Source organism: Prunus persica, chromosome G5 (genome assembly GCF_000346465.2).
Source record: "Prunus persica cultivar Lovell chromosome G5, Prunus_persica_NCBIv2, whole genome shotgun sequence".
Taxonomy (NCBI): domain Eukaryota; kingdom Viridiplantae; phylum Streptophyta; class Magnoliopsida; order Rosales; family Rosaceae; genus Prunus; species Prunus persica.
This window is the reverse complement of record NC_034013.1, coordinates 15,856,882-15,872,913: the sequence shown is the minus strand read 5'-3', so window position 1 is coordinate 15,872,913 and position 16,032 is coordinate 15,856,882. Positions and strand designations below refer to the sequence as shown.

Below are 16,032 nucleotides of genomic sequence, written 5' to 3'. Positions count from 1 at the left end.
TCTCTCTCTCTCTCTCTAGCAAGCACAAAACTGAAAACAAGTCTCCTCCTCCCTACCCCTTAGCAAATTCCACACAACACCTCAAAACTCTCAACCATCATGCCTAACGATCAACTTGAGGTACATAATTTATACATTAATTTCAATACATGAATTATTCTTCTTTCATTTTTGACACTTCTTGCTACTAAAAGGAATATTGATGTTGTATTTTGCAGATGAAGATCATGAAAAAGAAAAAGGAAAAAAAGAGGTGTGGTATCGTGGGTTAGCATAAAGTTGGAATGGGAGGAATCGGTAAAAAGAGGTATAAATTTTTTACATCTCTCGTTTATTGCTTTGTGATATTACACTTTTGGAATGTGTTTTTATCCATTTCAGCCTAAATTATGTTTGAAACTCATATATATATATATAAATCTAAATACTCTCAAATGTTGTAAAGGAAATGATGAAGCCCACATGAAGAAAAAAATGAGATATTAGTCAAAAAGTTAATAATGATGTTGGATAGAAGCATCATGATGTCTCCCTTACCACTCACGGGTGCCATTTACTTTGCCTACAAATAGGCATCCTTTCTACTTGCAAAGACACTGTTGACTATTTGACTCAAGATTGCACCCACGTGCATTGTTTCTGTCGGCTATTTAAATTTGTAGTTGGTTGATTGGCAAATAAATTGTAATGGGAATGCATTAATTGGTCAGCTGCATGTGGGAGACAAAGCCATGCAAATATGGTTGGTTGTTTTGACTTCATAGTTGGCCTAATAACTGAAATAGCTGGTCTTCACCCGTTGACCTCTCTATAAAAGGAGAAGCATGGCAGCAGTTGAATGAGGTGGAGAAGAGAAGTTGCTGTATCAAAAGTGAGGAAAAGAAAAATAGCAAGAAGTCATTCGGCAGAGAGAAGAAAATTCTCAAATTGTTCTTTGCTTTGTATTTTTGGTTTTCACTTCCTATTGTGAGTGTGTGAGCTTGGGCTAATTGGGTCTTTGTGAAATTGAGTGATAAACACTATTATATGTCCTTATTGATTATAGTGGAATATTCCGTCGTCTCCAAACTAGATGTAGGCATTGTCGAACCAGTATAAATCTTGGTGTTCTTGTAACACCCCGACTCCAAATTAAATGTTTATTTTAATCGATATATATAAAATTACGAATTTACCCTTGAGATAGGGGTAAATCGGTCACTTTCTTCTTCGGAAGGATTTTGGGACCACGAGTGGTATTTCTGGGTAGATGGTACTGAGACGAATTCGTAGACTTGCGGTAGGCTTGAATCGGAGTTGTAACGAAAAAGTTACGGGCAAAATAGTGTCAGTGGCAAACTTGTAAATATTTCAAAAAAGTTTGATAAAAATCAGATTTTTTTCTCAGTTCTCTCTCTCTCTCTTCGCGCGCGACACTCTCTCTCTCCTCAGTCTCTCTCTTTCCCCGACGTTCACTCTCTCTCTCCTTGGTTCGCTCAGTTTCGGCCACGGCAGGACCCGAGACCGGTCCCGATCGACTCGTCCCGTCGTCCCGATCAAGGCTTGGCCGTTTTCCCCGTCGGAAACTGCAGATTCCGGCCGCGAGCTCGACGGTTTTGAACCGGAGCTTTCCAGCCGTCGCGCCGCCGCCTCCGCCGCCCAAACCCGGTGATTGAGGTATGGTTTCTCATCCATTTTTCGAGTTCTAGTTGATGATTGTATAGGTTTTGATCGATTTTGAGTCTGGAAAACCGATTAGAAAACCTAGGTTTTGAGCCGAATTTCAAAATGAAATTCTGGCCAGTTGCCGGCCGAATTGGAGCTTCTCGTAGTTGAGTGAAGTGATCCTGACCTCAAGTAGAAGCTAGGGTAGGAAGGGTGAGCTCGGGTGTGGAGTTTTTCCGTCACCGGAATTACTCTGCGCACCCACGCGCTGCCGGCGCGTGTGGCGGCGCGTGGGCGAGTCTGGTGAGAATGTAAATTAACCCGATGAGATCCTTAGGTTGTCACGAGTGCATAGGAATTCGCGGATCTCGATTCGGATGTCGTTTGGCTATCGAACAGATTTTCGCATATTGTGCGTTATCCGGGTTCGATAGGTTCCGACCGTTAGATCTTTCCCGAATTAAAATATGTTGTTCTAGGAATTTCTAGGACCTTATGGGACTTTACAAATTCTGAATCGGATCCCCGGATGTTCCGATTCAAAAATGCAAAGTTTGCGGGTTAGCGATAACCGTGAAAATTGTGAACGCTTCCTAAACCTGTAATCGAACCTTAGGATGCCTTCCTCAATGTGCACGTATGGGAAATTTGGGGAGTTAAGCATTTAATTTGTAATTTCCGCTTAGACGTGATTTTTATATTAATTAACGGTTCGTATCACGTGGTCAGGCAGCGAGGGAATACTTGTGAGTGGACTTTGTTTTAATCATATGCCTGGTTTTAATTGATGAAAGATTTTGCATAATGTTTTAATGGCTCATGGATTTTATATATTATATGCATGAGTTAATTTTGATGGTTGTATAGCAATTGGCAATATATTGTGAGATTGGCATTTTGGGTTTTGAGAGTGTATTTTTATATATGGATTGTGGGGAAGTATATTTTGATATATATTCTTTTTAGTTGAGATATTTGGGTTGTTGGAGGGTGATATGGAAGAATGTGATTAGAGAGGAGTGGTGTGATTACACTACGTAAGTACCTTCCCCAGTTACTAGTCTCACTCGCGGCGTTGGATGTTCCGGCGGGTGAGACACTTTCCGTATGCGGCGTTGGATGTTCCGGCGTACGGAAAGACTGTGTATAGTGTTTAGGGTCATCACCATGGCGTTGGATGTTCCGGTGTGTGATGATCCAGTCTGCGCGCGTAGGACATAGTTTGGGAGCTACACATGGCGTTGGATGTTCCGGTGTGTGAGCTTTGGAGTTTCGTCCCCCTGTTGGACCGCTCATCCCTAGACGCAGGATAGCACCTGGAAATCCTGCGGACTAGTCAAACGATCCCCTAGTTGGATTGTTTTCCCCGGTACCTAGGTGGTGTAATGAGTATATCGTATAGCCATTTATAGTTATTTATATATATATATATATATATTTATATGTATATTTATTGAATATGTATAGTTGAGTGTGAAAGGAATTGGAGTCTGTTTAATAGTTTGACAGGAGTGGTAAGTTTGAGAGAATGGGGTTCTTTTTGAAAGAGATAACTGATGTTTTTAGATGAGTTTTACTGAAGCATGTTTTGAGTAATTTCTTATTGAATTGTGAACCTGCATGACTTGAGCATTATTTTTACATGGTGGGGTTACTATGTTGTTTTTAACTGCAAATCTGGTTTTTGTCCACTCACATGTTTTCTGTTTTGCGCCCCCCAGCCAGTAGTTGCTCTTGGAAGTGCAAGTGGAGTACGAAGCGGAATCGGTGCATCTTTCTAATTAGGAACTGTGTAAATTCTTCTACTCAACTGTTCTTGTAATCTAAATTCAGTAGATGCTCTGTATTGCCATGGTAGATTTTACTTGTGAGGCCGAAGGCCACTCTAGTATGACTTGTAGATGTATGAAAGCATGATGCTGGGTGGGATTATTATTGTTGTGTGTATGTTGCAGGTTGAGTAAATTTTTGGTTGGGATTGCTTAAATTACAGGGGAGACTCTGTCAAATTTTTGGTAGAAAGTCTCGATTATTTAGTAGGTGGGCCCGGTATCAGGATGATGTCGGAATAAAGACGGAGTCCGCCTCGGTCTTCGGGAAATTCAGGGGCGGGTCCTGTCAGTTCTTGTTGGTGTTGTTTTGTTCTTTTTTTATCTCTTGCCAATTGTTGTTTATTTTTCACTCACAGTTAGTTGTCGCTTTCGCACAATAGACATACCAATGGAGAAGAGAAGAGAAGAAAGGAATAGTGAGAGGAAAGAAGAGAGAGTGAGAAATCTGAGTGTCGGTGAGTTCTATCTGAGAAGAAATTCTGTCAGTGTAAACACTAAAAAGAGAAAACATAATTCTACTCCCAATATTCAGTGGGACTTCCCATACTCTGATTATTTTATTTTTATAACATCAAACTTGAAAACTCAATAAATTATATATATACTAAAACTGAATCCAAACTTCATTGTTCTTAAGCTGTTCATTAGGAACAGTGAAGTTACATTTGCCCCCGCTTTCTATTCTTGGTTCCCTTTTGTCTTATTCGGCAATAGTGAAAATACCTTGTTGCCCTTCTCTAAAATTTCTTTTCCTACTTTCCCTCTTTGCCCTCCTTGGCCCTTAGCGTCTCATTTGCTCCCGATGTTTCGTTCACTTAGAGGATGCCTCCGTTTCCAATTCATTTCAAACCAGCTTGGTTGGGCTGGTTCGAGGGCAACCATGGAAGCTTCGCGTTCGCTGTTGGAGATGTCTTTGGAGCCGTCGATTTTTCTTGGGGAGGCGCGCTGCTACGCATTGTTGGAGATGCGCCTGGAGCGGTCAATTTCTCTTGGGGAGGCACGCTGCGAATCCAGCAATCCTTTTGGAAAAATACTTATCTATAAGGGGTATAACACTATTTTACTATCCCCGGTCAATAACACAATGACACGAAAAAAGTTATCATATGTGTCACTGCGTTATTTGGCGGGGATAGCAAAAAGTGTTAGCCCCATTACATGAGAGTTTTTCTCCTCCTTTTGGTATTCATATGATCAGTTTTGCCTGATTAACGCACAACAAGCCGCCTCCTCCTTCTTTCCTCTATTTTGTGCAATCATTTTGTACACATCTTTATAGTGACAAAAGCCTCTTCTTTTTTTCTTTTTCTTTTTTTCAGATTCAAAACACAATGAATATTGCTCCGATCCACGATCTCCAGCAGTTTCAGTTCGGCTTTACAATTAGAGTTTGTGTATATAGAACATGGAGACCAAAAGTCCTCAAATCGGATGATCAATTTGCTAGTTTACAATGCATCTTGGTAGATGCAATGGTGAGAAAATCAGTCCCTTATACTATTTCAACTTAAACCGTAACAAGACATACATGAATTCATATGTTTGCTTGGACATTAATGTTTGGCTGTTAACGCAGGTCTTATTAATCAATTCTTTTTGTTGATTATGTAACACCCCGACTCCAAATTTAATCCCTTATTTTAATTTATTTAAGTGAATTTATAAATTTACCCTTGAGGTAGGGGTAAATTGGTTATTTTCTTATCTGGAAGGATTTTGGGACCACGACTGGTATTTTTGGGTAGGTCGTACTAAGACGAATTCGTAGACACGCGGTAGGCTTGAATCAGAGTTGTAACGAAAAAGTTATGGGCAAAACATCATCAGTGGCAAACTTGTAAATATTTTAAAAAATTTGGTAAAAATCAGATCTTTTCACCTCAGCTCTCTCTCTCCTCAGTCTCTCTCTCTCTCTCTCTCTCCCTCTTCGGTTCTCTCAGCTCCGGCCACGGCAGGACGCGAGACCAGTCCCATTAGCTTCGTCTCGATGCCCCGATCAAGGCCCGCCAGAAAACTCGAGAATCGCCGACGGTATTGACTGGTTTTTCTCTGATTTTTTCCGTCGTCTCCGCCGCTTAATCCCGGTAAAAAAGGTGAGGATTCTTCATCTTTTTATCTGTTCTAGCTATCTATGAGATAGGATTGGATCGATTTGCTGTCTAGAAATTCGATTTCGAAACCTAGGGTTTGGCTGAATTTCAAAGTGAAATTTCGGCCAGTTGCAGTTCGAATTGGACCTCCCCATAGTTGAATAAAGTGATCTTGGCTTCGAGTAGTATCTAGGGTAGGAAGGAGGAGCTGTGGTGTGGAGAATTTCCGTCGCTGGAAATTTCACTACACACCCACCTATTGCCCGCGCATGTGGCGACGCGTGGGCAAGGGTGGTGAAGCTGCATTTGGTCCTGATGAGATCCTCAGGTTGTCACGAGTGAGTAGGATTTCACGGATCTCAATTCGGACGTCGTTTGACTATCGAACGGATTTTCGTATATTGTGCGTTATCCGGGTTCGATAGATTCTGACCGTTGGATTGTTTCCCAATTAAAATATGTTGATCTAGGTTCTCTTAGAATCTTATAGGAATTTGCAGATCATGAATCAGAGGCCCGGATGTTCCAATTCAATAATTCAAAGTTTGTGGGTTAGCGATAACCGTCCAACCGTGAGCGATTCCTAAACCTATAACCGGACCTTAGGATACCTCGTTCAACATACACGCACTGGGAACTTGGGGATTTAAGTAATTAATTTGTGATTTTCCATTTCGAAGTAATTTTATATTAATTGAGGGTTCGTATCTCGAAATAGGTGCTCCGACCGTTCGTACCCAGTAAGCGGGACCCTCTCGTGGTCAGGCAGTGTGGGAATACTTGTAAGTGGACTTTGTTTTCAATCAGACGCATGGTTTTATTGATGAACGATTTATGCATAATGTTTTAAATGGTATATTGAATATATTATATTCATATGTTGAATTTGATGTTTGTATAGCGCTTTGGCAATATATTGTGGGTTTGACATATTTGAGTATCGAGAGTATGTTTGTATGAATTTTGGGAAAGTTCTATATATATTGTCTATAGGTGGGGTACTTGGGTTGTTGAGGTGAGTTTGTGGAAGGACTTGAGTATGAGGGGTTGTTGAGAGAAGTTGTATGATTACACTATGTAAGTACCTTCCCCAGTTACTAGGCTTCCCACACGTGGCGTTGGATGTTTCGGCGTGTGGGAAGAACATGTTATTATTAGTCTCACACGTGGCGTTGAATGTTCCAGCGTGTGAGACACTTCCCATACCCGGCGTTGGAATTTCCGGCGTATGGGAAGATTATGTATATTGCTTGGCATCATCACACATGGCGTTGGATGTTCCCATGTGTGATGATATAGTCTGCGCGCATAGGACTTAGTATTGGAGCTACACATGACGTTGGATGTTCTGGTGTGTGAGCTATGGAGTTTTGTCCCCCAATTAGACCGCTCATCCCTAGACCCATGATAGCACCTGAAAATCCCGCGGGCTAGTCAAACGATCTCCCAGTTGGATTGTTTCCCCAGTACCTAGGTAGTGTGATGAGTATGTTGTATAGTTATATTTATATATTTATACCTATGTATATATAGTTGTGAGTGTGAAGAAATTAGAGTCTATACAGTGGGTTGGTAAGAGCAGTAAAATTGTGGGCATGAGGTTTATGGATGGAGTGATTTGTGGTTAAAGAGTTTTCAATGAAATATGTTTTTGAGCATTTAATTATGAATTGTGAACCTGCATGTCTTGAGCATTACTTTTACACGGAAGGGTTACTATGTTGTTTTAAATGCAAATCTTGTTTTTGTCTACTCACATGTTTTCTGTTTTGTGCCCCCCAGCCAGTAGTCGCTCTAGGAAGGTTGCAAGCGGTGTTCAAAGGCCGAATCGTTTACATCAGTAGATTAGGTTCAGGTAATTTCCTTCTACTCAACTGCTCTTGTAAACAAAATTCAGTAGATGCTCTGTTATTGCCCATGTTAGATTTTACTTGTGAGGCTGGAGGCCATTTAGTATGTTTTGTTGTATGTTGGAAGCATGCTGTTGGTTGAGATTATATTATGTATTTTATGCAAGTTGAATTTTGTTGGGTTTGCTCAATTTACAGGGTAGACTCTGCCAAAATTTTGGTAGAGTCTCGGTTTTTAGTAAGTGGGCCCGGCATCGGGGTAATATCGGTAACAAGATGGGGTCCGCTCCGGGTTCTGGGAAATTCCGGAGCGGGTCTTGTCAGCTTGGTATCATAGCATTAGGTTCATTTTCCTTCGACTTTTGCACTTTTGTTGCATTGTTGATCTAATGATTTTATGGTTTCTTTGTGTAGAACCATGTCAGCTCGCAGAGTTAGAACAAGAGGTCATGGTCAAAGATGAGGGCCAAATCTGCCACCTCCATCTCCGTCACCACCTCTGTCACCACCAGTGCCTTCGCCTCCACCATCTCCACCTGCCGGAGATAATGCGTTGGATTTGAGGCATGTACTTAGCTAGTTTACCCGCACCATGGCTACAGCTTTGCGGGGAAGGTGTGGTACAGAAAGTTCTGAAATTAAAAGGGTTAAGGAACTTGGAGCAAGAGAGTTCATGGGTAGCACAGACCCAGCAGAAGCCGAGTCATTGATTACAGATGTGGGGAGAATTTTTGAGGTTCTAGAGTGCCCAGTTGGGGATAGAGTCCGCTTGGCTACTTTTCTGCTGAAAGGAAATGCATACCACTGGTGGAAAGCTGTGAAAAGAGGTTATGAGAATCCGGCTGTCATAAACTGGGAGGAATTTTAGAGGGTCTTCTCAGAGCAATTTTACCCACCTTCCTACACAAATGCAAAGAAGTCAAAGTTCCTATATCTGAAATAGGGGTCTATGTCGATGGTGGAGTATGAACACAAGTTTAATGAGCTGTCTAGATTTGCTCCAGAGCTGGTGGCCACTGAGGAGGACATATGTAGACGGTTTGAGGAAGGGTTATGGTGGGAGATTCAGGCAGTGGTTACTGCGAACACTTACCCAAACATGAGGGCTTTGGCTCAGGTAGCTGAAAGGGTGGCGAGGAAATTCAGTGGGAGTGCGGGCAGGCACCGCAGAGATACATCAGGGTTTGGTGGGCCAAGTCAGGGTCTATCAAAGAGAGGAGGATCTAGCTCCAGTTCTGCTAGCGGCGGATGGTCAGGAGGACGAGGATCTAGTTCTAGTAGTAGGAGATCTGATTCTCGTTCAGCATGGACTCAGTATTCTAGACAGCAGTCTACAGCCAGCACAGCCAGGACTCCTTCCCGGCAGATAGGTTTGATGTGTTACAATTGTGGGCAAATCGGGCATTTTGCGAAGGATTGTCCTGGCTATACTCAGGGAGGTGGACAAAGTCAGAGTAGTAGCCTGACATGCTACTTTTGTGGGCAAGTGGGACATACCAAGAGAAGCTGCCTAATTATACTCCAGAGTGATGCAGTAGTCCAGGGGACTGAGGCCTAGTAAGGGCAGGGTAGTGTGGGCCAGAATCAGAGTCAAAGTAGTGCTTCTTCCTCTGCAGCAGGGTCATCAAGTAGCAGGACACTGTCATCTTCTAGGGGCAGGAGTGGCAGGCAATCAAAGGGTCAGCATGAGCGTTCTACTACTCAGGCCAGAGTGTCTTCAATGACCCAGCAGGAAGCACATGCCACCCCGGACGTGATTACTGGCATGATTTCGATCTTTGGTTATCTTGCACGTGTTCTAATTAATCCGGGGGCCACACACTCCTTCGTATGTCAGTGTATCTTACACCGTGAGTATGTTTGTATGGATTTTGGGGAAGTTCTATATATATTGTCTATAGGTGGGGTACTTGAGTTGTTGAGGTGAGTTTGTGGAAGGACTTGAGTATAAGGGGTTGTTGAGAGAAGTTGTATGATTACACTATGTAAGTACCTTCCTCAGTTACTAGGCTTCCCACACGCGGCGTTGAATGTTCCGGCTTATGAGACACTTCCCATACATGGTGTTGGAATTTTCGGGGTTTGGGAAGATTATGTATATTGCTTGGCATCATCACACATGGCGTTGGATGTTCCGGTGTGTGATGATATAGTCTGCGCACGTAGGACTTAGTATTGGAGCTACACATGGCGTTGGATGTTCCGGTGTGTGAGCTATGGAGTTTCGTTCCCCGGTTGGACCGCTCATCCCTAAACGCAGGATACAACCTGGAAATCCTGCGGGCTAGTCAAACGATCCCCCGGTTGGATTGTTTCCCCGGTACCTAGGTAGTGTGATGAGTATGTTGTATAGTTATATTTATATATTTATATCTATGTATATATAGTTGTGAGTGTGAAGAAATTAGAGTCCATACAGTGGGTTGGTAGGAGCAGTAAAATTGTGGGCATGAGGTTTATGAATGGAGTGATTTGTGGTTAAAGAGTTTTCAATGAAATATGTTTTTGAGCATTTAATTATGAATTGTGAACCTGCATGTCTTGAGCATTACTTTTACACGGCGGGGTTATTATGTTATTTTAAATGCAAATCTTGTTTTTGTCCACTCACATGTTTTTTGTTTTGCGCCTCCCAGCCAGTAGTCGCTCCAGGAAGGTTGCAAGCGGTGTTCAAAGGCTGAATCGTTTACATCAGTAGATTAGGCTTCGAGTAATTTCCTTTTACTCAACTGCTCTTGTAAACTAAATTCAGTAGATGCTTTGTTATTGTCCATGTTAGATTTTACTTGTGAGGCCGGAAGCCATTTAGTATGTTTTGTTGTATGTTGGAAGCATGTTGCTGGTTGTGATTGTATTATGTATTTTATGCAGGTTGAATTTTGTTAGGTTTGCTCAATTTACAGGGGAGACTCTGCCAAAATTTTGGTAGAGTCTCGGTTTTTAGTAAGTGGGCCCCGCATCAGGGTGATGTGGGTAACAAGACCGGATCTGCTCCGAATTCCGAGAAATTCCGGGATGGGTCTTGTCAGATTATGCAATCTAACCCCTACTATTTGTCATATTTTTGGCCTGTCATATGCATTTAGAATACTCACCGCATTCGTTAATTGTATATTTATGGTTAAAAGAGCACAATTCATTTTGAGTGTTTTTTTCGCTTCATTAATTGTGTATCATTTTAGTTTATCAGATTAATCGTTTCTTTATATGATTTTGGGTTAAAATTGATTGGAATTTGTAATATCTGTGATATTATTTTGGATTGTAGTTAATAGGTAAAACATGGCTTTTACTAGTGATTAAAAACAAGCATATACTATGTAGTCAATTTGCTGGATTTCTACACGTATGGTCATGAATCATAACTCCTACAATTTAATATATAGAACGCATCTGAAATCATGTGTTTGCCACAAACAAAAAAAGGCCATTATTTTATTCATGGTCATGAATCATGACTCCTACAATTTAATGGAATATAGAAATGTACAAGTTATAGGGCATCCCAACCCAAAACTAATTTGCGATAGGTTTGAGACCAACATCTCATATCTTTTCACGCAAGGCTTACAACTCCTCAAGTGAAGTTCTATATATATATATATATATGACGGCTTTGATACAGGAGGGTTTCAAGGCCAGACTCATCAGAGCAGTCAGAGAGTATCAAATTTTAAAACTATTGCGGAAAATAATGCAATAAATTAATGACTCAATTGAAGGTTTTATAAATCAAACATAAAATCTTGACTTGGTAATCTACCCATCGCATTGTTTGACTAGGAGAATTAATCCTCTGACTTGGAGGAGGACTGTTCTTATGGCTTAAGGATGAAGCTTGTGATGAGCAATCTTAATCGCCATCTTTGAACTGTGAAGCTTGGAGCATGAGCTGTCTTGCTAAAGTACACACACTAGCTAGAGGCAAAATATGCATGATCATATTGTTCCTAATAAGATGAGATGAGATCATGACACCCCAAGTAATATTAGAGTTGAAATTGGTTTCTAGTTTAACCAAGAACCTCTCGTTTGTTGGTTTGTCATATTACAATTTTGGAATGAGTTTTTATCCATTTTCAAATCCATGTGTACAGCAACCATGTGGTTGCATTCTTCGCTTAGGCATGCGTTTCAAAACATTGATTTGTATAATTATGTTATGATCCGGAGACATAATTAGTACTAAAAACTAACACGTTGGAAGCCCACCAAAAACTAGTACTAAAACGTGAGGAAGTTGAGAGTCCCGTGAAGCTGAATCAGCTTTCCATAAAGCTCTCGAAGCCTTCAACAAGACTCTTTCAAAATTTGAAATGGCCGTAAAGGCTTTCCTCTCAGTGTCTGAGTTGTTGGTACTAAACCACTTTGACGTTGATCATGTGAAAAAGCTTTGGTTCATGTGGGATGAAAACCGACTTAGAGCATTAGCAAGCCTACACCATGAAGATAACAAATATAAATCTTAATAACAAGTCTTTTTTTCAGATAACAAATATAAATCTTAGATCACACATGAACATTGTCGTAGGCCGCAGAATGAGAGGTTTTGTGAATATTTTGATGAGGTAGGTTATTACAAGCAAGGACTTGTGGAGTTGTAATTACCAAAAAGAAAGTTGTAGGCTCAGTGACTTGTGCAGACAGAGAAGAGGAAGCTTCCCTTCTGTACTATCACCTAAATGAATGAATCGTTGTGAGATTATTTGATGAACTATGTGTCCAAATTTATCTAATGCCATGGACAAGCTGAAATTATGGTTGTTACTATTTAATCCTTTTTAAAAAAAATCTTAGAAATTGTTTATTTCCAGCAAATTCCAAATTTGCATCTGTGTTGCTTGGAGGTACTACATTGAAGAGAACATGTGTAATCTATTTTGTTCTGTACAAGTTAACCTTACCCTTAATTTCAAAAACTTAACCCTTCTATTGTGAGCATCAAGAACAATGTTGTCCTTGTAATTTTCAGGAAAACCGCAAGCATTAATCTAGATGAGTTGCTTTCTTTTGTCTTTCGGCTTTGGCCCAACAACACACACGAGCAAATCCTGTTTGTGCCACCAAATAAACTCATTTGGCATTGGTTAAGTATAAAGGCAAAACCTACTTATTGTTTTCAAATATAAAGGCAACCACATTGCAGGTTGAAATTTACATTTGGCAAAACTATACTTTCTTTTTGAGTCCAAACCAAAAGAATTCACCCAAACAAACAAAGAAAAGGTAAACCACTTGCGTAAGACACACACCCAAAAGACTTTTCTCTCTTCATTTTTTTCCTTTCTCGGCTGAGACAATTTTCAGAGGAGCCCGAAAAGGGGAAAGTGAAAATTGCCCATTACAAGTTGAAGCCCCGAGAATACAGAGGCCCCAACCAAAACATAAAATGCGTGACGCCATATTTCAAAAGGTGCACAAGGTTATGTCCTTTTTCAAGCAGTGCACCACCATGAAAGAGGTAAAGCAAACCCATGGCCATATCATCCGTAATGGGGTCGATCAAAACCCCTTTGTTCTTGGAAAGATCATATCTTTTTGCGCGGTTTCGGAGCGTGGAGACATGAACTATGCGGCCTCGGTTTTCAGCAGCATTGAAAACCCAGATGGGTTTCTATGGAATACTATGATTAGGGGGTTTGGAAAAACCAGGAAGCCTGAAAAGGCATTTGAGTTTTATAAGAGAATGCAAGAGAAAGGAGAGGTGGCTGACAATTTCACACTCTCCTTCTTGCTCAAAGCTTGTGGGCAATTGGGTTCATATTTGTTGGGCAAACAGATGCATTGTGCCACTCTGAAACTTGGGCTAGAGTCTCATGTGTTTGTAAGGAACACTCTTATTCATATCTACGGTGTGTTGCGGGATGACCAAACTGCAACCAAACTGTTTGAAGAAATACCTAGTCCAGATTTAGTGGCTTGGAACACTATCATTGATAGTCATGTCAATTGTGGAAAGTGCAAGGAAGCACTTGACTTGTTCTTACGACTGCTACAGAGCGGCGTAGAGCCTGATGAGGCCACCGTGGTTGTGACCCTCTCGGCATGTTCTACACTGGGGGCATTAGATTTTGGGAGGTGGGTTCATTCTTGTATTGATCAAGTGAATCTTGGCGATATTGTGACGGTGTCTAATTCGCTCATCGACATGTATGCAAAGTGTGGAGCTTTTGAAGAAGCATATGAGACATTCAGTAAGATGGAAGGGAAGAACATAGTGTCATGGAACACGATAATTCTGGGGCTTGCAACGCATGGCCATGAGGACGATGCTTTGGAATTGTTCTCGAAAATGTTGGAGGAAAAGCTTGAGATACCAGATGGTGTTACTTTCTTGGGAGTTTTGTGTGCTTGTAGTCATGGAGGGATGGTTGATGAAGGAAGAAGATATTTTGATGTTATGAGCAAAGAGTATCATATTCAACCAACAATGAAGCACTATGGATGCATGGTTGATATGTTGGGGCGAGCTGGGTATGTGGAGGAGGCCTACAATTTAATCAGGAGCATGCCAATGGAGTGTAATGCCATTGTATGGAGGGCATTGTTGGCAGCATGTCAGGTGCACGGTGACGTTGAGCTTGGGGAAAAGGTGAGGAGCCATCTTTTGGAGCTGGAACCAGATCAAGGTCAAAGCAGCGACTATGTTCTTCTGGCTAACATGTATGCAAGCGTGGGCCGATGGAACGAAGTTATGAGTGTGAGGAAATCAATGAAGGACAGGGGAGTTCAAAAACCAGAGCCTGGTAATAGCCTGGTTGGAGCATATTCTCATATGATATGAGGTTTGAAATGGACTCAACTGAAGCCCGTTATGAAGAAATAGATACAGCAATTACTATAGTTGAAAGTTGTCGCCTGTGTAATATACTGCTACTTGGGAGGCTTACTTGGGCAATTTAGAGCTCAGAGATCATTTCAAATGGATAACTATATTGCTCAGTTCCGGCTCAAGTCGGGAAATTTTATTTATAGATTTCCATCTAAAGTTTGTGTACTTGATAGATATGGATACAGACCAGTACATTCATCTCATTCTTTGCTGGAGGCTAAACTACACTAGTACAGTCTCATGTGGCTGATCTACACTAAGAGATTTTCTTCTGTTTCTTCTCGCACCACTCTTTGAGGTTGGCGTCTATCTTTTCTTTCACACTTGCATGAAACCCGGGATAAGGTTCATAGCCGAACGCTGTTTGAAGAACCTGCACGATGAAACAGAAACAAGACTCACTCATCATCACATAGAGAAGCCATCTCCAATCTAGATGGGATTTAAGGACGTACCTCAAGCAGCACGAAGAAAGGCGCCATTAGAAATGCTTGAACGAGGTTGTCCAAAAGAGCTGGTGCTCGTTTCTAAAACGAAAAATTATCATGAGATATATATATATATATATAAATTCCGCTCATTTTCACTAATGAAAATATTACAGGGAAATGTATACTACGTTAGGAACATGGGAACAAGGCATAAAGTTTCAAAGGCCCAAAATTAGTCACCTCAAACACCCCATGGCCTATGAACTGTCCAGTCCAACAGAACAACTGAGCAGCCAGTACAACCTGAATAAGTATTTCATCAAACAATTAGGATTTCAGTTTTCAACATATAACTCTTAGAATGCATTGTAAATTTCTGCGCATGGATAGACAGATGAACAGTTGTTCAACTGATGAATGGCAAAACGAATCAATAGCTCAACTTATAAATTGCAAAGACCCTGTAATTGGTGTTTCAACCTCAAAAGACCTGCAATACCAATTGGAAAATGCTATTGCCCAAATTTCTAATTTAAAGTTTCAATCTTTGGGCAGAGTTCATCCAAGTGCCGTGTGGTTCCTCAAATTCATCTAATCAGAATTCCTAACCCTAAGTAAACTTAAGCAACAAGAGAGGAAACTTAACCATCCAAGTGCCATTTTGATGCTTAGAATTACAATCAGGAAATACTGAAATTTAAAATTATCTCCAATTTGTTATCTTTGTGGTTTCCCACAAAATGATATCATCAACAAAAAAGACATAAGCTAAAACAGAGAAGCTTACCTTCCATGCCAAAGAAAATCCAAGGCGAGCAGCAAGCAAACTGGCTCCAACCCAACAGAGAACACAGAGCAAAGCAGCCAAAGACCCAGCTTTCTTATCCAAGCAGACGTAAAACAAGGCATAGATCACAGTGAAAACAAACCCAAAATTCAACAGAAAACCATGACTGAGCCCAGCTGGGAAAGTGTACAGAGAAGGTGTGAAGTACAAAAGAACCAGAGAGGTGAACAATATCGGCCACACAAACACAGTGTGTATCAAAATGTTAACTGGGTTGCTGTGGTATGCGCCGTAGAAGGCGAAGTGCCTTTCAAGATCAAACAACCCAGTCCTCCCCATAAAATTTCTTGGAAAGAAGACAGATTTTCCGAGAAAAAGAGATAAGGAAAATAAAACAAAGTGTGTATAAGAGGACGAAGAAGTAGACAGAATTCGTAGAAAACAAGAGCCTAATAGCACATCGAAAGCTCTGAACTTACCTTGATTGTGATTGATTATTATGTTGGCTATTGGTTTCTTTTCTTTAAAGTTGAACATTAAAAATTTTATATTTAAAAAAACAAAAA

General features: G+C 40.9%; 2 protein-coding genes and 1 long non-coding RNA gene across 5 annotated transcripts; 2 read left to right on the top strand and 1 right to left on the bottom strand.

Moving 5' to 3' along the window:
- Nucleotides 12–10,040, top strand: LOC109949099. 3 transcript variants are annotated; one of them, XR_002271578.1, is made up of 5 exons: nt 12–120; nt 219–307; nt 3,366–3,436; nt 7,349–7,421; nt 7,831–10,040. It is a non-coding gene; the product is annotated as an uncharacterized LOC109949099 (long non-coding RNA). The 3 variants fall into 3 exon arrangements; XR_002271576.1 differs by lacking the exons at nt 7,349–7,421; nt 7,831–10,040 and having other exon boundaries at nt 3,366–3,666; XR_002271577.1 differs by lacking the exons at nt 3,366–3,436; nt 7,349–7,421; nt 7,831–10,040 and adding an exon at nt 446–1,071.
- Nucleotides 12,596–14,430, top strand: LOC18776474 (pentatricopeptide repeat-containing protein At4g21065). The gene has a single exon (XM_007210120.2). The coding sequence runs from the start codon at nt 12,806–12,808 to the stop codon at nt 14,198–14,200; it is 1,395 nt and encodes a 464-aa protein (XP_007210182.2). The 5' UTR covers nt 12,596–12,805; the 3' UTR covers nt 14,201–14,430.
- Nucleotides 14,330–15,991, bottom strand: LOC18776490 (uncharacterized endoplasmic reticulum membrane protein C16E8.02). Its single transcript, XM_007209563.2, has 4 exons — nt 15,467–15,991; nt 14,920–14,982; nt 14,704–14,775; nt 14,330–14,621 (listed from the first exon to the last, which is right to left on the bottom strand). The coding sequence occupies exons 1-4, from the start codon at nt 15,803–15,805 to the stop codon at nt 14,505–14,507; spliced, it is 591 nt and encodes a 196-aa protein (XP_007209625.1). The 5' UTR covers nt 15,806–15,991; the 3' UTR covers nt 14,330–14,504.